The sequence below is a fragment of the Hoplias malabaricus genome, chromosome Y (assembly GCF_029633855.1).
Source record: "Hoplias malabaricus isolate fHopMal1 chromosome Y, fHopMal1.hap1, whole genome shotgun sequence".
Classification (NCBI taxonomy): domain Eukaryota; kingdom Metazoa; phylum Chordata; class Actinopteri; order Characiformes; family Erythrinidae; genus Hoplias; species Hoplias malabaricus.
This window is the reverse complement of record NC_089820.1, coordinates 84,190,075-84,209,777: the sequence shown is the minus strand read 5'-3', so window position 1 is coordinate 84,209,777 and position 19,703 is coordinate 84,190,075. Positions and strand designations below refer to the sequence as shown.

General features: G+C 43.3%; 2 protein-coding genes across 4 annotated transcripts in view; one reads left to right on the top strand and one right to left on the bottom strand.

Annotated features, from left to right (window-relative positions):
- LOC136677996 (semaphorin-4E-like) overlaps nt 1-15,941 on the top strand; it is a 24,652-nt gene extending 8,711 nt beyond the window's left edge. For 2 of the 3 annotated variants that reach the window (XM_066655741.1, XM_066655740.1), the window contains 13 exons: nt 706-851; nt 1,566-1,628; nt 2,858-2,956; nt 3,638-3,737; nt 6,076-6,186; nt 7,026-7,177; nt 7,391-7,563; nt 8,016-8,172; nt 8,268-8,490; nt 8,668-8,783; nt 8,971-9,140; nt 9,226-9,278; nt 9,364-10,301. In XM_066655741.1, coding sequence (XP_066511838.1) covers nt 706-851; nt 1,566-1,628; nt 2,858-2,956; nt 3,638-3,737; nt 6,076-6,186; nt 7,026-7,177; nt 7,391-7,563; nt 8,016-8,172; nt 8,268-8,490; nt 8,668-8,783; nt 8,971-9,140; nt 9,226-9,278; nt 9,364-9,938 — 2,138 coding nt within the window. In that variant the 3' untranslated portion in view covers nt 9,939-10,301. Of the gene's footprint in view, nt 1-705; nt 852-1,565; nt 1,629-2,857; nt 2,957-3,637; nt 3,738-6,075; nt 6,187-7,025; nt 7,178-7,390; nt 7,564-8,015; nt 8,173-8,267; nt 8,491-8,667; nt 8,784-8,970; nt 9,141-9,225; nt 9,279-9,363; nt 10,302-15,537 lie in introns of those variants that run through there. The other variant, XM_066655742.1, reaches the window with a different exon arrangement.
- LOC136677995 (splicing factor Cactin-like) lies at nt 10,329-19,703 on the bottom strand. Its single transcript, XM_066655739.1, has 10 exons — nt 19,291-19,703; nt 18,100-18,739; nt 17,879-17,974; nt 17,634-17,779; nt 15,520-15,682; nt 14,918-15,032; nt 14,241-14,433; nt 13,549-13,671; nt 12,724-13,118; nt 10,329-12,335 (listed from the first exon to the last, which is right to left on the bottom strand). Exons 1-10 carry the CDS (start codon nt 19,572-19,574, stop codon nt 11,845-11,847), a joined length of 2,646 nt encoding a protein of 881 aa, XP_066511836.1. The 5' UTR covers nt 19,575-19,703; the 3' UTR covers nt 10,329-11,844.

Sequence of the window (19,703 nt, the reverse complement as noted above, 5' to 3'; positions counted from 1 at the left end):
AATGCTGAAGTATTTTGAAAAAAAAAATATGATGATTTCTGCTCATTTTGTTCCAAATTCTCGTTCATTTCTTTAGTATGACCTTCAGTCCTGTTCATCATTTTAGACACAATTATAATTCATGATTTATAGCAGCTAATTAATTAAGACCTGGGAATTCTTACAAGACAATTATTATAGTATCATTTATACGTTTTCAGTTGCACGTGAAGAAAGTCCTCTATAGAGAATACACTTCTGTACATTGTGTAGAATTCTGGTTTACATGTTTCACACATTTAAAATATCCAGTATGCTAAAGAGATGAATAGAAATCGTGCTTTACTTTTGCCATAAATATCTATATTTCGCTTCTTCTTGAAAAAGTGTTAGTTATTTTCATTTTCACAATCAAAAACACGTTAAATAAATGAATCCATTCCTGTGACGTACAGCTGTATCTACTAACACGCGTGTTTTATAATAATGAAAATGTTAATATTTGATACAGCCTTGAAATGTGGTCTTCTTCCTGATGTGAATGTTAGTATCGTGTCGTAAACCCAGCGTAGAACACAACTGAGTTACTGACCTTTACGTCTAAATACTAAACAGATTAAGTTTTCTTTGTTCAATGGGGCTTTTACCAACAGTAGCTACAAGCGTCCTGCCCAATAGCCCGTATCCCGCACTGGACATTAAAGAGAGCTATGTGTCTGTTGCTAGGTAACGAGGGTCATTTGTTTCGGGAGGAGGGCGTGTGGAACTACTCCTCTATTCTCCTGAGGGAGGATCTGGGGCTGCTCATCCTCGGAGCTCGAGAGGTCATTTTCGCCCTGGACCTTGCCAACATCACAGACAAGAGAGCTATGGTTAGCAGAACCTCATTCTAAATGTGTACAGTTACTACCACTTTTATACACTCCAAACTATATCTGTAAATGTAACAGTTACAGTGTGTTTTTTTGCTGTGAATGTTTTATTACTGACAGTTCACAATAAGTTCATGTAAAAGGTAACTATCTCAGAATTTCCTGCGATTTCTACAGAAGTGAAAAGAGGAAATTCTAAGAGCATTGTTTCATATTTTCCATAATATTAACCCATAAGAACCCATGGTGTCATATGTGTCACAAATCTTTTATAAGGTCTGGAAAATCCCCTACGCACAGCTTTGTCCTTCACTTTAAATGAAGATGTCTCTAAGTGATATTTATTGAACGTCCTGGATGTAGTCATGACCCCGTTTATAGACCGACGGTGTAATTGTTGAGTACATAAAACCATAGAGATGGATGTTCTAAAACCGTATGCTGTGTTCCAACCGTTTAAACAAGTTGCCCTTTTCTGACCCCATTTCAAGAACAACAGTGATGTTTATCTTGTAATACGGCGGCAAGAAATGTGAACAAAATGAATTCCGTGTGGTTCTTTGGTCTGTTTCTCATCATTTGGCTTTATGGCGAACAGAGTCTGGGCTCTTATGGGTTAACACTCAACATGCAGCATTTTCAATACTGGGAAAGTGACTTTTTACAAAGCAATAATGGAAAATATCTCATTTCCTTTTATTTATTTGTATTTAGGTCAAGTGGCAAGTGACCCGTGATATGCAAGTCAAATGTTCGTACAAAGGGAAGAATTTAGAGGTGATGTCTCTGTTTATACTGGTTTTGACAATTTGCTTATGTACCGAACATCAACATACAGGGGTTAGACAATGAAAGTGAAACACCTGTCATTGTAGTGTGGGAGGTGTCATGGCTAAATTGGAGCAGCCTGGTGGCCAATCGTCATTAACTCCACACTGCACCAGTAAGACCATGTGCATCCAATGGTTCAAACACTGTGTCCTGAAGGCGGTGCCGTGTATCAGGACGACAACGCACCAATACACACAGCGAGACTGGTGAAAGACTGGTTTGATGAACATGAAAGTGAAGTTGAACATCTCCCATGGCCTGCACAGTCACCAGATCTAAATATTATTGAGCCACTTTGGGGTGTTGTGGAGGAGCGAGTCAGGAAACGTTTTCCTCCACCAGCATCACGTAGAGACCTGGCCACTATCCTGCAAGAAGAATGGCTTCAAATCCCTCTGACCACTGTGCAGGACTTGTGTATGTCATTCCCAAGACGAACTGACGCTGTATCGGCCGCAAAAGGAGGCCCTACATCACACTAATAAATTACTGTGCTCTAAAACCAGATGTTTCACTTTCATTGTCCAACCCCTGTATAATTCTAATCCTAAAATATGCATCAGGCTCTAGTAACGGGCCATGTACTGTACAGACCCACATAGTGTATAACAGTCTATAAGAGACTATATAACAATAGTAGAAATAGAAAAACCATATTAGCACTGGGCGTACATATTACCATGAGTGTGTATATATATTTCTGTAAAGAGCCCTTGCATAGATTTACAAACAACTGACTGAAATTGGAAATCAAAATGTAATCAGTGGACTTCAGTGTCGTTTTGAAGTTATGTTTCTTGACTCTATGTGTAAGGTCTTCAGTGCAGCTCCTAAAGGCTTGGTTCTGTATAATCCTTTGGCTTCAAACAAAACCATGTCTCTATTTAAGAGTATAAATAAGTTTAAATACAAACATAATGGTTTTATTAGATTTTTTTACAGACTTGTAGATCCCTGAAATGATTAGAAGATCCTGAAGTCTCTAAGTATGTAATATTAGGATTAACAATGCAGTCTGACCATTTGCATCATTAATATTCCACGGCTAGTCTGCAGTTCTGGTTCCTTCTACACACTTGAACAGGGAATTTGAGGAGGTGGTCAGATCTGAAAGGTTTAACCAGCAGAAAGCCATTCCTTTTTTGTTCAGCTGATTTCTAATTTCTCTCTTTCAGACTGAGTGTCAGAACTACATCCGCATTCTACATAAAATGTCTGATGGCAGGATGTATGTGTGTGGAACTAATGCTTTCAATCCAGCCTGCGACTACATGGTGAGTCAATTCTGACCACAATTAACCACCAATAAAAGGTTGCTGTTATTGTCTTGCATGTTGCTGTAACATAATTGTTGCTACAGCTTTAGCTCGTGTCGTGTTGTACATGAATGTCTTCATAGGCTGGAAAGTGTGTGTCATGGGGCTTTGAGGTTTGTTACAAAGTGTGGTCCTCTTACACATCACTGTGTGTTATATTCAGGAATGGATTGGTCTTCCCTGGGTGCATGCTGCCTCCGTCTTTGTTTTTAAATTCAAAAGCATTATTGGGAAACTCCCTGTTTATTTGTCTTCTCTCTTAAATGAGAAGCATTCGTTCTCTCAATGTTCTTTCATTTATTCTTCCCAAAGTTCGGACTGAACATGGGGAAAAACAGCTGTCAGGTTTTCTGCACCATTCGCCTGGAATGATTTACAAAACAAACCTAAGATTGAAAATGTTGTGCCCTTGAAGAGTTTTAAGGCTAATGTCAAGTCCAGAGTCCAGATGGACATTGTGTAGATGCTTTATATCAGATGTTTTTGTGTGGATTATTTCTTGTAACTCAGGTCTTCCTTGTAAAAAAAGATCAGTGAGATCCTAATGAGACTAACCTGGTTAAATAAAGTGTTCTGTTCCTAAGGAAAGCTTAGATGGTGTGTTTCATGCGTAGCCTTTTTCTGTGTTTTCTCTTGCAGTCATATAAGGATGGCAAGCTAACTCTGGAAAATAAACAAGAGGATGGGAAAGGAAAGTGTCCATTTGATCCTTTCCAGAGATATGCCTCTGAACTTGTTGGTATGTTCTCCAGCTCCAAGACGTCAGGCAAATCATTTCTAAAACAAATAAATAAATAAATAAAAAAGGTTCCTTCCAAAGCACTTTTAAATAGATCACATATACGACCTTTCTGTTTTTTTAATATATTGTTAAGGACACTATGTTTATACAAGAAAGATGTATACTAGGTTACAGCAAGGGCGTGTTTATACTGGTAGTTCTGTGTGGACCAAACAGTGGTAAAGTTCTACATTATAGTCCTGGTTTATTTAGCAGTCACACTGACTAATATTTAATTGAACCAAAACATATTACAGTAATCCCTCGCTACTTTGCGGTTCATCTTTTGCGGATTCGCTACTTCACGGGTTTTTTCACGGGGGTTATGGCCGCTATACCGTGAAAGACATATAACCAAAATATTTCATTAAATCCATTAAAATTTCATAAAATTCTTCTATATTTTTTGCTGTTATTAGCCCATGGTCAGTGCTAAATATGTGAGTGCACCAATCTTCATGATTTCGTTTTCAAATCCTTTTCCTCTTCTTTTTAGTTCATTTATTATTCTATATGTTGTTAATTTGAATAATGGAGTAGACCCTGTGCATCCTCTTGGCAGCAGACGACATGCATCATACTGCACAGTAACCTCTTGCTGACATAAATGCAATAGATTGGGTCAGTTGGAGAGACGACGAATGTGATTGGTGCATAGATTAATGCTTTCATCTGCCCCTTTTTGTCTCTCCATTGTTCACGTCCACATCCGAGTGAAATTTACTGACACTGAATCACAGCTTAGGAATGACTCTATTAAAGAAACTGGTGGGATATCACATGTAGTTCCAGCTGAAAAACATTAGAGAAGGACTGTTTAATCCAAAGGGTGGGTTGTTAACAGTAACAGGCAGGGGTTTAAAAGTCCAAATACTCGTTAAATACATAAAATAATATCTTTCCTTCACGGAAAAGGGATCACTGTTGTGTGGTATTTCTACCAACTGGAACTGGAAGTGGTAAAATGGATAAAAGAGTCAGAACAGTGCCCAAAATAGGTTTGCTGCTGTTTTTCAAGCACTCTGTTCTCTCGTGGCCCATTTAATGTCGCATCTTGTGACCTCACATCGTGAGTTTACCTTTGTTTCGTATAGTGTTCACACAGGAAATGAACCACACTGGAGTTAATTTAGTAACAGACCTGCTCAGACGGTCTTCATCTGCATGTTTATTGAGCACCAGGTGGAAAGCAGGCATTTATTTATTTTATTCTTACACCTATATAGCGATTTATATTTTATTGTTGCACTTATACAGGGGTTGGATAATGAAAGTGAAACACCTGGTTTTAGACCACAGTAGTTTATTAGTGTGATGTAGGGCCTCCTTTTGCGGCCGATACAGCGTCAGTTCGTCTTGGGAATGACATACACAAGTCCTGCACAGTGGTCAGAGGGATTTGAAGCCATTCTTCTTGCAGGATAGTGGCCAGGTCTCTACGTGATGCTGGTGGAGGAAAACGTTTCCTGACTCGCTCCTCCAAAACACCCCAAAGTGGCTCAATAATATTTAGATCTGGTGACTGTGCAGGCCATGGGAGATGTTCAACTTCACTTTCATGTTCATCAAACCAGTCTTTCACCAGTCTCGCTGTGTGTATTGGTGCGTTGTCGTCCTGATACACGGCACCGTCTTCAGGACACAGTGTTTGAACCATTGGATGCACATGGTCTTACTGGTGCAGTGTGGAGTTAATGAAGATTGTCCACCAGGCTGCTCCAATTTAGCCATGAAACCTCCCACACTACAATGACAGGTGTTTCACTTTCATTGTCTAACCCTTGTATAGTGATATAATATTGAACCAAAAATATAAACTCACCATAAAACCACTGTAATGAAAGAAATAATATGTTCTCTATTTATTATGTCAGCTGTTGTAGTGTAATTCAGATAGTTGCTTTATTGAAAAGTATAAATAAAAATTGACCCGTGCTGACACACACAACGCAAATATTTTACTGCACTAATTACACTCTGTAACACATTATAATTCAATGTAGTGTTACTTTCATACACTTTAAATGCCATTGTTCAATAAAACTGTGCTCTGAAATATACAACGTCAAGAATTAATAAATGTCTGTTGAATGTTTCAAAACGTCCTTTACGTTGTTATCTGTAATAATCGAATCACAAACAAAACTGTGACACCTTTCACACAGAACGGCAGTTCATAAATAAATAGGTGATTAGTCATTCGTATTCAAACAGAGTAGGAAAATGACAGCGGAACCTTTGTCTGTAGCACAGCTTGTGACCTGAGAGTTTCTGCTGTTTGGTTTTTAACTTACAGGTGACGTGCTGTTCTCCGCCACCTCCATCAATTTCCTTGGATCTGAGCCGGTGCTGATGCGTAGCTCCACTGAATCCATCCGCACGGATTTCAAATCCTCCTGGCTCAATGGTCTGGACACACACACACACACACACACACACACACACACACACACACAACCACACAAACAAGCAATACCCAGTACTGCACTATACATATATTGGAAATGTACAGCCAGGTTTAGGCAGTTACTTTGTTATACTTTTGTCAAATACCTGTATTTATAGGATGCAGAAGCTGTGGTGCGAATCCAAAACTGACAGAGGAACTAGTCCAGATCCACCTAGAATATACACTTACCATCCATTTCATTAAAAAAAGAACTTTTTCGATACTCACTTCCATTTCATGAGTTCCACTTCTCATAAATGCACTGTGTGCTCCTACGGTTCTAGACTGTGTTCCAGCTCTTGCTCGACAAGAATTATTATCCCCTTTCACCCTCTTCTTCATGTGAAATTAAAAATGCTGGATTATTCTGTTCTGTCCTCCAGTGACACTGAGGGGTTTAAAAACTCCAGCAGCACTGCTGTGTCTGATCCACTCTACACCAGCACAACACACACTAACACACCACCACCACGTCAGTGTCACTGCAGCCCTGAGACTTATTTACACCCCAAATAATGCCATTGATAATTGAAAAACAGGGTGAAAAGAGCAGAGCAACTTGTGGACTACACTCTATGAAGCTACAAAGTTTGTTTAGGAAGTGCAGCTGAGAAAACGGACAGTGAGTGTAGACCATAGATCTGAATCTAGATCTGGAATATAATAGTCATCAAATCTTTGTTTGAAATATTCAGAACTGTTTTATTTAAAGTAAATGTATGTGGAAATCAATGTCATTTTAATTCTGTTCAGTGATCTTCCAGCTCATATCTACACTTGTCACTGATTGAGTTTAGAGCCCAATTTCATTGGCATGGAGCATATAGCAGAAAGAGAGCAGAGCCCAGAAGGGGACGATGACAAAATGTACCTCTTCTTTAGTGAAACGGCGGTGGAGTACGACTCTTACAGCAAACTGGAGGTGTCTCGAGTGGCTCGTGTGTGTGAGGTAAACTACTTCTCGACAAGCAGGCTTCTCTAACATATATTACAGGCGTATATACAATAGTCCTGTGTGTGAGTGTGTGTGCTATAGCTGTAGAGCTTTAGTGTTTATGCCCATAGCCCTGTTAGCCAGTACTTTTTATGAACATTCTGTGTGACTCTTTACTGTCCTCCTTTGTGGCTTTCTCTAAGATTCCCTGTGCTCACTCTCTTCCAGAATGACATGGGAGGTCAGAGGACACTACAGAGGAAGTGGACCTCATTTGTAAAGGCTCGTCTGGACTGTCCTGTCCCTGACTCCAGTCTTCCTTTCCTCATACAGGATGTTTTCCGCTTCTGTCCGGGAAAATGGGACACCTGCGTCTTCTACGCTGTTTTCACTCCTCCGTCGTGAGTGCGATTCTCTTCTTTATCTTATGACAGAATGATAGCTGGTCTCCCGAGCTCCAGTCGTGTACCAGTGCAGAACTAAAGAAGCAGACGTGTCTTTGCGGATCTGATACATTAGGGGAGGAGAAAATTGCGTTTCCCAAAACTAAGCCTTTAAGTGGTAATGTAATCTTTGTGGTTCCATAGTAGGCCAGAGCTATTAAAGCATTGTTTCCCAACTCTTGGCACGTACAGCTCTGTTTTCAAAAGACAAAAGAGACACTGGGCAAAGTGTAAATAAAAGCAGAATGCAGTGATTTAAAAAATAAATAGTGAACCCTGTATTTAAATGGAAAATGTTTTTTTTGTGTCTGTTTCCTGATGCTAAACAAATGTTCGTTTTGAGAAGAAGAGTGAACTCCGCATCAGTTTAATTTACAGCTGAAGAAACCTGGCCCTTGTTTTGATTACAGACGCACATCCCCGTACTCTGCAGTGTGCGCCTACAGCATAGAAGACATTAGGCTTGTGTTCTCAGAGGGCAAATTCAAGACTCCAGTCCCTGTGGAGACATCGTTTGTAAAGTGGGTGATGTACAGCGGTGATCTGCCCTTCCCTCGCCCGGGAGCAGTGAGTAAAGTCCATTCCTGTTACTCAGTACCGGGTTAATTATTGCAGCCAGGGTTTCGGTTATGGATCTGTGCTGTTTCTTTTCCCCTCTCTAGTGCATTAACAATGACGCAAGGCAGAAGGGCTATTCCCAGTCCATGGATCTTCCTGATAAAACCCTGCAGTTTATAAAAGACAGACCGCTGATGGACCAGGCCGTGCAGCCCATCTCTGACCTCCCTCTGCTGGTCAGAAAAGGAGCTGCGTTCACTCGCATCGTAGTGGCCAGTGCTACAGCCCTGGACGGAAGCAGTCATTCAGTCATGTTCATTGGAACGGGTAAGAATTAGTCACAGCTCACAGCTCTTGTAGCAGCACGATGTATAAACACTGTCTGATCAGGCTGTGTCTGTTGGTATCAGTTCTGTCTGTAATTACGTAAAGCATGTATTATTTTTAATGAATTATTCTTCAGACTGATTTTCTATAACAGTCCTTTGTCTGTTTTGGCGCCAGAGAAAGGTTCAGTGCTGAAAGCTGTGAACTATGATGGAGAGACGGTGATAATAGAGGAGGTGCAGCTTTTTAACCTCTCGGAGCCGGTAAAGATCCTGCGCCTCTCCAACTCTACGGTGAGCTTCACCCTTATCGTTCTCTCAGTACATGGACGTATCCGTCCTTTTCTAAGTAGAAGCCTACAGCGACCATTCAGACCTTTAGCAATGAACTGTATCACTGTAGAAGTATCTCTGGAAACATGACAGACGTGTTTGGAATGGACTGGAGGTTAAATAACTGGAGGTGTGTGTGTCTTCCCAGGGTCAGCTGTATGCAGGCTCAGAGGTGGCAGCAGCACAGATGCCGCTGAGTTCATGCGGTCATTACAAATCCTGTCTGGACTGCGTTCTCGCCAGAAACCCCTACTGTGGCTGGGACCTCACCGCTGAGTATTGCACCGCCGTAAGCAGCACTCGTCCAGACACACCCAGGTACTGAGAGTAAAGCATCCTTTCAGCTGGCTATAAGTGAAATAAACGATTATGTGAATGTGCTCAGTTTCCTTCTCTCCTACAGTGATGTGGTTCAGAGTCTGAGAGAGGGAAATGCGTCACGATGTCCGTCCATCAGTAAGCTAACAATGACCTATTATTATAGAGGGGTTTTTTACACTTAAAAAGGGTTTTAATACTGGCTTTAATATTTTTTTTACAGAAAATTCCACGGCTTTGAATATGACCTTCCATCCAGGAAACACCATTAAGCTGTTGTGCCAGCCAGGGTCTAACTTTGCGCAGGTGCAGTGGCTTAAAGACCAGCAGCCGCTTGTGAGCTCTGAAGACTTTCAGATTAAAAGTGATGGCCTCCTGATCTTGAACGCCTCTGCTGAAACCAGCGGCCTCTACTCCTGCAGCTCTGTGGAGTCCTCCAAAAGCCAGCAATATGTCATTCACAATGTTGCGTATGAGCTGAGGCTAGGATCTGGGAGAGCGGGCCAGTGGGAGGATACATCCAGGTTACTGCCACAAGTCCAGAAGAACCAGCACATCGTGGTGGCCCTCCAGACCGTGGTGGTCCTCTTGTCACTGACGCTTGTAGCACTAGTACTGTGGAACGTCTACAAAGGGCATTTTAGCTTCCTTCCACGGTGCTTCAGCCGGGGGCAAGAAGCTGAAGTTGGCCAAGATTCTGTTCCGCTAGAAGCTTCAGCTGACAAGGCATCAGGAGAGGGCAGGAACAGTAATAACAACCACAACAGGAGAGCTGAGGAAAAAGACTGCGTGACCTAGCACAACATCGATGAACGTACCTTCGCTAATTTAAGGTAAAGCTCCACAGTTTGGAGAGAACTTCATATAATTTCAACAGACGAAAGTTATGAACTTCTTCGCCTTGATTGTCCTTTACTCACATTCCCGAACGTTTTTGAGACGTTGTGTGCCTTCGATTACCCTCAGCAACATCACCGATAAACTCTCACACACACTGGACTTGTATTGCACTAAAGGCACAGTTTGTTTGATCAGTGAGGGATCTTGGGCCAGGGGATGTACTGCCTGAAGATGCCTCAAACATGCTGTGGTCACTTGTAAGAAACGTCTTGGCCCTTTACGTGAAACGAGCTCCATAAAACGTCGTCTTTTAAATATTTAAGTGGAAAGGGGTGGGGGGGGGGGGTGGTACTTACATTAACACTGGTCATGGCCTAGATTTAGCTTTTTAATGAAAATCTCCATTTAAAAACTTGTCTAATCAGAATACACTCAATCCCTGCCTTAGAAACTGTTTGACTGTTTAGTGATGTTTCTTCTGAAAGTTGATTTAACGTGTAGAACCACAGATGGACTTTAGGGTGTGGATAAATGTGGCCTTATCCATCTTGGCTGTAAGATTCTGTACGTCGGGGACGATTCAATCAGTAACTAATGATTCTCCTTAAACAGAGCCGTTAGGATCATTCGGTAGCCCATTTATTTTATTTAGTCACTGAGATGTGAACTCCCTAGTGCTCATCGCTCCACATGAGCCCGTGCATGTCCGTTCAGGAATGAGGCATCGATTTGGACTGAAAAATCAGTGCCAGGACCTACAAACTGTGCACGCGTAATCCCTCACTCACGGCTGTTGAAATGCATTCCCTGTTAAAACCTGCTGCTGGAGGAGCCTCGGGGCACGGGCGTCTCGGCCGGGGTCTACATTGGTTTGTTTTGAAAGCACAAGAACAAACTCGCTGAGGCTCCAGAGCCTCTCCGACGACAGGTGGTGTGTGTTTAGGTTCCTTCTTGTTTTGTTGGTTCATGCATTCTAAGAATATTTGACTGTTTCTTTGACTGATTTAAAACTGTGAATTTTAACATGTCTTTTATACACTGTACCTTGATGCACAATGTCTGTTTTTGTTCATGTTTACAAAGACGTGAACCTACAGATGTTCTTTAACTGGTATTTTGTAAAATGTCCCCAGTTTCCGTACAGTCATAACACAAAAGGTTTAAGAAATGATCCTTTAATTATTTCAAAATAATAACAAGTACAGGACTGGTGTAGAGTGATCTAAGAGAATAAAGTAAATGGGAATTATACACAGCCCAGGTTTTGAGGTTTCTGATCAACAAAAATATACAGAATTTATTATCTTTGATCTTTAAATCCAAGGGGAAACTCTTTCACCGTTTACAGCAAGGTTTAGACTTTCTGGACCGGTTAGAACAGCGTTTTTGGGAGAAAAAGAGGCAACAACATTTTGTTGTAGGTGTAGATGAGCTCTCTGTGATTCTCCTGCTATTTCAGCTCAGGAAAGGGTTTTATTTAAGTTTAATTGGATCAGGAATGTTAAAACACACAGAGTAGAGGAAGCACCGCCACAAACTAACCTTTAAAACTCAAAAAAAGCAGATATATCCACCACTTAGCTCCTGAAAACAAGTGCCCAAGAGTGTTCTTTTGGAAGATTCCAGACTAGAACAACTTTTGGTTTCCTGAGGCAGTGGTTCTCAAATCTCTTCTCAGGAACTGACCAGACGATCCACACTTTTCACCAATAACGTAGAAACTCTTGGTCATCCTCAGGATTAGTTTGAGAACCACTGCCATAATTCGTTTAAATCCCACCCGTTGGTTCTTGCGGTACTGATCCATAAATGACCTTTATTCCTAAGAGTACTGATGACGATATAAAGCCACAGTTCCCAGGCCTTACCTCCTGTAGCGATAACGTTTGAAATGGAACCAAAGTTGGAAGATTCCATTAGCGAACTGGCAGCGGAAACCATGGCGATGTGAATACTCCCACTCACGGTTGACGATTTTAAAGGCGATGTCTTCGTAGGGGGGTCCGGCGTGGAAGCGGAGTATTCCAAAGTCTTTGTTGTCAGGACTGGGCTCCAGGAAGTACTGCGGTGTGGAGCGCTTGTCGATCAGATCCGGGTAGAAGATGTTAAATTTATAGCCCTGAACGATCTTGGGCGGCGGGTTGTCAAAGTCGTAATGCGTTTGGTTGTACTTGTTCCACTCGAAGCCCGTGTGCACGCGGTTGAAGAAGCGAGGTTTGCGTGGCCGGTATTTGTCTGCCCACAGGTACATCTTCCCTGTTAGAGGTAGCTCCACACTGAACTGAGCCTCATCACCTCCCATTCCCTCTTTGGCACGACGTACAAAAGCGTCCTCCGCACTTTCACTGGCATCACCTGAAAAAGAGAGAGAGATCATTTACTTATGGCTGCTTTCCTTTACATGGAACCTGCTTGCTACGGCTCTACGCACTTTTCAGTCTCTGGAAGGTTTTCCACTAGCACAGCTCCCCTGTGAAATGTAGCCAGTAATAGGAACTATGGCCTTTGGAAGCTACAACAACAACAACAACATCAGTGGTAATGTTAAGTGCTGTTTACTCATCAGCCGGCTCTTGCTGGATTTTTTGGTCGGCCACAGGTTTAAGTAGTGTTTTAATGTCTTCTAAAAGCCATGCTGTAATTTTATGAGTCAGATAAACATTTGATCAATGTGCATGTTTAGTATTCATACGTCAGGTCAAAGCAATAAAGACATGTGTTTCTGCGTCTGTTCCTCACGCACCTGTGACCTGCAGTTGTCTGCGAGCGAGATGGAGGCGCTGCAGGTCCTCCTCCACGTCAATGGTGTGTGTGTCGAGAGGGAGCTCTGATGGCTGCAGCATAACGGGGCTGTAACGCCCAGAGTCATACTCAGCCTGACTCTGTTGGATCAGATCCTCCTCCGTCAGCACCGCCTCTACAGCTTCACTCTTCTCTTCCCCATCCTCCTCCTCCTCTTCTCCTTCTCCTGTTTTCTTAGATGCTCCAGGAGAAGAGGTGCTTGGCTCTGCCGTTTGGTCTCCTTCCTTGTCTTCCTCCTCCTTATAGGCCTCTGTTTCCTCCTCATGACTGGCGGTGTCTGAGGGCGAGTTGTTAGATGACCCTGCCTCCCGTGCTGCAGGCTCTGACTGTTGTGTACTAAAATATAAACAGAGAGGCAAAGAACAGCATAAACAGCAAAGGTTAAACCCTTATTAAGACTGACATTTGTGGATGTTTGTGTTCTGATTGACTGCTATATACTGGGCCTTCAGTGCCCCGAAACACATAAAGACTAAATGTAAACGTCATGTAATTGTAGCACATAAAACTGTAGCCCATAACTAGTGCTAATACGTTAGTATTTCACTCTCAATAACACTGCACAATATCCTGATTCTACTGTTGATAATTACCATAATATTGGCCTCTGCCCGTAATATAAAGCTAGAATAAGAGAAACAATTATTAAAAGCTTTACGTGGCTTGAGCGTGCTAACCGATCCCTGATGCGCTACATTTCCTGTGGAATGCATTTCCACAACACATCCATTAGTCCAAATAGAGAAGGAAAAGCACTGCTACTCACACTGGCTCTTCGTTTTCAGGCTCCTCTTTAATAATGGGGAAGAGAGGTTCACTCTCCACTCCCTGCTCCTGCTTGAGCTTATACAGCTTCTGCCTCAGCACATCCTGATGTCTCTCCCTCAGTCTGCAGGATACCAGACAGGTACATAGTAGAGTCAACAGGGTATCCCAAAACAGCATGTATTTAGAGTAAAGGGTAATTAACTGGTGCGTGTTGCTCGAGTCGCTCGGTCAGCATTGGCGTTTAGGTTTCTTCTGCTATATGGCAGATAGGGGGCAGGATCACATGACTACAGCTTGGTAGCATGGTTTTAAAGGGACAGTACATGAACACACAGTAGGGACATAAAAAAAAACAACAACAACTAAAACATTCATTCATCTGTAAACCTTTTCCAGTTCAGGGTCACAGTGGGTCCAGAGTCTACCTGGAATCATTGGGCGCAAGGCAGGAATACACCCTGGAGGGGGCGCCAGTCCTTCACAGGGCAACACACACACCTACGGACACTTTTGAGTCTCCAATCCACCTACCAACGTGTGTTTTTGGACTGTGGGAGGAAACTGGAGCACCCGGAGGAAACCCACGCAGACACAGAGAACACACCACACTCCTCACAGACAATCCCAAAGCATTCTTTTCCAAACCACCATTTCCTTTAACAGAAATGGAAGAGGAAGTTGTGGACGTACCTGGCCCTGGCCATGTAGACCCGCACCTGCTGCAGCAGACTCTCCCAGTAACCGATGTCCAGGTTGGAGCCTCCGGCCTGGATCTTACTCTCGATGTTCAGGTGCAGTGCCTGCAATTGGCTAAACGTCTTCCCTTTAAATACCGACTGAACGTCTGTACTCACTGACGTGTTGATGCCCTCACGACGATCGCCTGCAAGTGGACAAACACTTCCATCACACCGTGGCTGCAACTGAGATCTACGTCTTATCCTATGTATTTAATTATAAATTGAGAGTGCCACCTGCCCTTTACAACACGTCCAAACTTCCTGATTCAACAGAAATGGGGTTAAACATGTGATGCATAAATATAAAAGATAACACGGGTCTCTGGGCGTTTTAATGAAACACAGCAGTTCTAAAACTCAGTCTAAACAGCATTGTTCAGCGTGAGCCTCTGTTTACTACAAACACGAGGAGCCCGGGAGTAAAGTGTGAGGAGCAAAAACTGTTGTGTTAGCCATTTCTCAAAGGGTTTTTCACCATTCTTAAAACTCTACAAAGGCAGGTAATATAATAATTAATATTTTGGTAGTTATTTCACCACGACAATGTACACTTAACTTACTTTACTGCTTAGATGAAAGGAACAGAAACTGAATGTGAAGTAGTGAGTTGAAATAACACTGTTTTACCTGGCCCTTTCCCAGAGGCCTCCAGTTTGCGAAGCTTGTTGATCTCATCCTCTGTGATGGTGGTCATGTCCCTCCAGAAATCCACATTTTTCCCCTGCTCTAACTCCATGTACACCTACAGCAGGGCCAGCAGAGCAAGGTCATTATAACAGTCCCCCCCCTAAAGAGAATTCTATCTACACTTACAACGTCCAACTCACCATTCAGCCGTTTATTACTTACAGCTCTCTTTTACACTACGAATAATGTTGTTACATGTAAACATTGTGTTTTCTAAAACTGTGATACCGATTAAAAAATGAGCCAAAGTATGTAGCGGTCAGTGTTTCTTTTTTAAATGCATTTTTAGCATATGATCACTGCCCATCTGTCATTTTAATAAAGTTATTCCACTATCTATTTTATACACAACTACAGCTTAACACATCAAAAACAAACGGAAGAATCAGCACAGGATTCAGAGAAGTATAAACAATTCCATAAAACAGAAAATACATGCCGCCACTTTATCATTTTACAAAACGTCTTGTTATATACATTACACAAATAAAGCTGGACTAATTCACTCCAACGTTCGCAAACACATTCAAACAAAAACTGACCTTGATGTCCTCCAGCAGGTCGTCCATGTCTGTGACAGTGAGTCCGTTGAGGAAGGTGTACGGCTCGTGCATTTCCACAGCGAGGTCATCATCCTCAGCGCTGATGTACTTTGCCAGCAGGTCTATGGGCTTGGCTCGGCCATCTCGGATACGGATTTTAGATCTGCACACGGACAAGCATGGACTCAACGGTGAAAAACAACATTTACAGATACAAGGCACCTCCTGGACCAAGGGTTAGGTTTCCAACCATTTTACAACTAACGATTTAAACTGTTGCTCGTTTGGGTGCACTGTAAAAATAAAGTACCACTTTTGTCCACTTCTGTATCATTTTGTTCCAGTGCCAAAAGAACTGAATATTTCAAACTTTATGTATAATGATGTTTACAAGGCTACACACTAGTGCTGGGCGATGTGAGCGCAAATCAATATCACGATTAATTGTATATTTTACCACAATTACGATTATCAAATGATTATGTTGTGTTTGTGTTTATGACCCTCACAGTTCAGTGACGAGGCCTGTGCTGTGAATATGCTCCAGTGTTAAAGCTGGGATAGTTTCTCTAATGTCACTGGGAGCTTGTTCCTCTCTTGTTTTCTGAGCTCTGTTTATATTTGGTGTGTGATTGTGCTTTGGCACAGTTTTCTCAGAGTTTACACCTGACTTCTTTTTGTTCGGTGTCATCTTAATTATAGTCAAACGCACCACATCTAAACCACACACTGTTTTTCTTTAGTACGTGTTGCTCGAGTCGCTCGGTCAGCATTGGCTTTTAGGTTTCTTCTGCTATATGGCAGATAGGGGGCAGGATCACATGACTACAGCTTGGTAGCATGGTTTTAAAGGGACAGTACATGAACACTCAGTGGGGACATTTAAAAAAAAAAAAAAAAAAACAACAACTAAAACATTCATTCATTCATCGTCTGTAACCCTTATCCAGTTCAGGGTCACATTGGGTCCAGAGCCTACCTGGAATCATTGGGCGCAAGGCAGGAATACACCCTGGAGGGGGCGCCAGTCCTTCACAGGGTAACACAGACACACACACACACCTACGGACACTTTTGAGTCGCCAATCCACCTACCAACGTGTGTTTTTGGACTGTGGGAGGAAACCGGAGCACCCGGAGGAAACCCACGCAGACACCGAGAGAGCACACCACACTCCTCACAGACAGTCACCCAAAGGAAACCCACGCAGACACAGGGAGAACACACCACACTCCTCACAGACAGTCACCCGGAGGAAACCCACGCAGACACAGGGAGAACACACCACACTCCTCACAGACAGTCACCCGGAGGAAACCCACGCAGACACAGAGAGAACACACCACACTCCTCACAGACAGTCACCCAGAGGAAACCCACGCAGACACAGGGAGAACACACCACACTCCTCACAGACAGTCACCCGGAGGAAACCCACGCAGACACAGAGAGAACACACCACACTCCTCACAGACAGTCACCCAGAGGAAACCCACGCAGACACAGGGAGAACACACCACACTCCTCACAGACAGTCACCCGGAGGAAACCCACGCAGACACAGGGAGAACACACCACACTCCTCACAGACAGTCACCCGGAGGAAACCCACGCAGACACAGGGAGAACACACCACACTCCTCACAGACAGTCACCCGGAGGAAACCCACACAGACACAGAGAGAACACACCACACTCCTCACAGACAGTCACCTGGAGGAAACCCACACAGACACAGGGAGAACACACCACACTCCTCACAGACAGTCACCCGGAGCGGGAATAGAACCCCCAACCTCCAGGTCCCTGGAGCTGTGTGACTGCGACACTCCCTGCTGCACCACCGTGCTGCTCACTAATAAAACTTTTTTTAAAAATTTACATAATCGATATAGACAAGATTATGATGATTAGAAGTTAGATTTCGATTAACCCTACCCAATACTAACACTGGCACGAGGGATATAACACCCCCTAAATTTACAGAGAAGTGGAGGGGGCTACTAAAGTTAAGAAACGCTGCCCTTGATTTCAGTTGAAATGTTGCAATGTTCTGACCATGTGTTTGTCAGTGTAAGACAGCGTGTTGTGAGGATGTACATAGTTCCTTTACCTGAGCTTGGCCTGATGCAGATGAAAGTTGTCCTCTTGCTCTGCCCAGGTTTTGAAGTGCTCTGCCTCCTTCTCCCTCTGCAACATCTCCAGCTCCTGCTCACGCATAGCTTTCTCCCGCTCTCGCTCCAGGCGCAACTGCTTCACCTGTTTACAGAGTTGATTTTTACTTTCTTAAACATAGCAGATCTCTTTGTATCAGAGTTAAAGATCTCTGTCTAAGCAAAAAAGAGCACACATATTTACCTTCTGCAACTCCCTGCGGTTGTCTTCCTGAATTCGTTTGTTTCTCTCCTTTAACTCCTTCTCTCCCAAATGCCCTATTCCCTTCATCTCAAGAGCCTACAGGACCAACACATACAAAGTCAGGACCACGTCGACATCAACTGTCACAACGTAGCTTTACAGGAATCTGGGAGAAAGTCCGTAGTCAGCAGGGCAAGTGTAAGCCATAAACATTATCTCACCTTCTGCCATTTGAAGGTGCCCAGAAGGTTGTTATCACCAAACGGGTTGTCAGCATTGGTGTAGCCCATGTACTCCTCACTCCAGCCCATCTTCTCCCTCTTCTTTCTCTCCTTGGCCTCTTTCTTGGCCAGTCGACGGGCTCTCTTTTCTTCTGGAGTCTCCAGGGCCTTCATCAGTTCCTTCTGCCTCTTCCGCTCCTCCCTGGCGGACAAGGACTGTTCTGCATTTCTATCCTCCTGATCAGAGGCCGAGGAGGCTGATGAAACAGAGGAACCAGACTTTCTCCTCCTCCTCTCTCTGCTCCTGTCTCTGTCTGTCCTCTCTCTGCTCCTGTCTCTCCTTCTGTCCAGCTCTTTGCTCGTCCCCCCTCTCCCCCTGCTTCTGCTTCTGCTTCTCCTCCTCTCTCTGTCCTGCCCTCTCCATCTCTCTCTGCTGGGGCTCCTACTCTCACGCTCTGTACTCCTCCGCCATTTTCTCTTTTCCCTATCGCTGCTGCCATCCCTTGCTCTTTGTCTTTCCACACTGGAACCCGTGCTAGAACGAGAGGAACTCCTGCTTCTGCTCCGTTTCCGCTCTCCTTTTTCATTGTCGCGCCTCTTCGTCTTCAACTTCTTCTTACTTTGGTCATTTGAGGGTGAACTAAAGAAACAGATGAGCACAAACAGAAAGGGTTAAGTAGATCAGGATAAGCGAACACAAGCATTTGGTCATTTTAGTATCAAAGCATGACCTGTTTCGCTGATATTACACTAATAACCTTTATTTCTGTGGTTTTTCAGGGCAGTTTGCTACTGAACATGAGACGTGGTCACAAATGTGTCTATATCTTTACCTGTCTGTATCTGTTTTCTCACTTCCTCTTTCATTACTGTGTTCTTACCTGTCTACATCTCTCTGCTTCCTCTCTCGTAACTGTGCCCTTAAATGTCTACATCTTTCTATTTCCTCGTTACTGTGTTCTCACCTGTCTCCGTCTTCTCTTGTTCTTCTTTACCAGTCTACATCCCTTTTCTCTTTTATTACCTGTCTCTGTTTGCTCTCTCCTTACTGTTATTACGTTTTTTAATCAGTTTTCTCACTTTCGTTACTATCTTCATGTTTTCTCTTCTCTCTCTTTTTTAATTTTATTTCAGCTTTGTTACCTGCCCAAACCTCTGTGGCCTCTCACACTCTCGTTACTGGGTTCTTACCTATCTGAGTCTCTGTGTGTTCTGCTCCTGTTTTCTCTGTCCGAGTCTTCGCTCTCTGATTTGAATCTCTGTCCAGAAGAAGAACTCTTCGCCAGAGCACTGGGTCTTTTCTCCGGAGACCTGGACCGGCCTCCTCTGCTCCTGGTTCGGTCTCTGTCCCGCTCTCGGCTCCTGGTTCGGTCTCTGTCCCGCTCTCGGCTCCTGGTTCGGTCTCTGTCTCTATTTCTGGACCTGGAGCGTGTTCTACTTCGGTTCCTTTTCTCCTTTTTCTTCTTGGAGCCCATGTTTGAACGAGCATACGATGGGGTCTTCACCGCGTCGAGTCGCGTAAATAGGGAGTAGACACCGTTGTAACCGACATCATGCTATTCCACGTGTAAACGCGTTAAGAACACAGAATTAAAGTCCTAGTA

What these genes read in the sequence shown, in the direction of transcription:
- LOC136677995 (XM_066655739.1), bottom strand. Translation starts at nt 19,574, where the DNA reads ATGGGCTCCAAGAAGAAAAAGGAGAAAAGGAACCGAAGTAGAACACGC. An exon ending in GGCCTCTGGGAAAGGGCCAG is followed by an intron (nt 14,434 to 14,917) that starts GTAAAACAGTGT and finishes GTCCACTTGCAG; the next exon opens with GCGATCGTCGTGAGGGCATC. An exon ending in CCTGAAAACGAAGAGCCAGT is followed by an intron (nt 13,119 to 13,548) that starts GTGAGTAGCAGT and finishes TTTATATTTTAG; the next exon opens with TACACAACAGTCAGAGCCTG.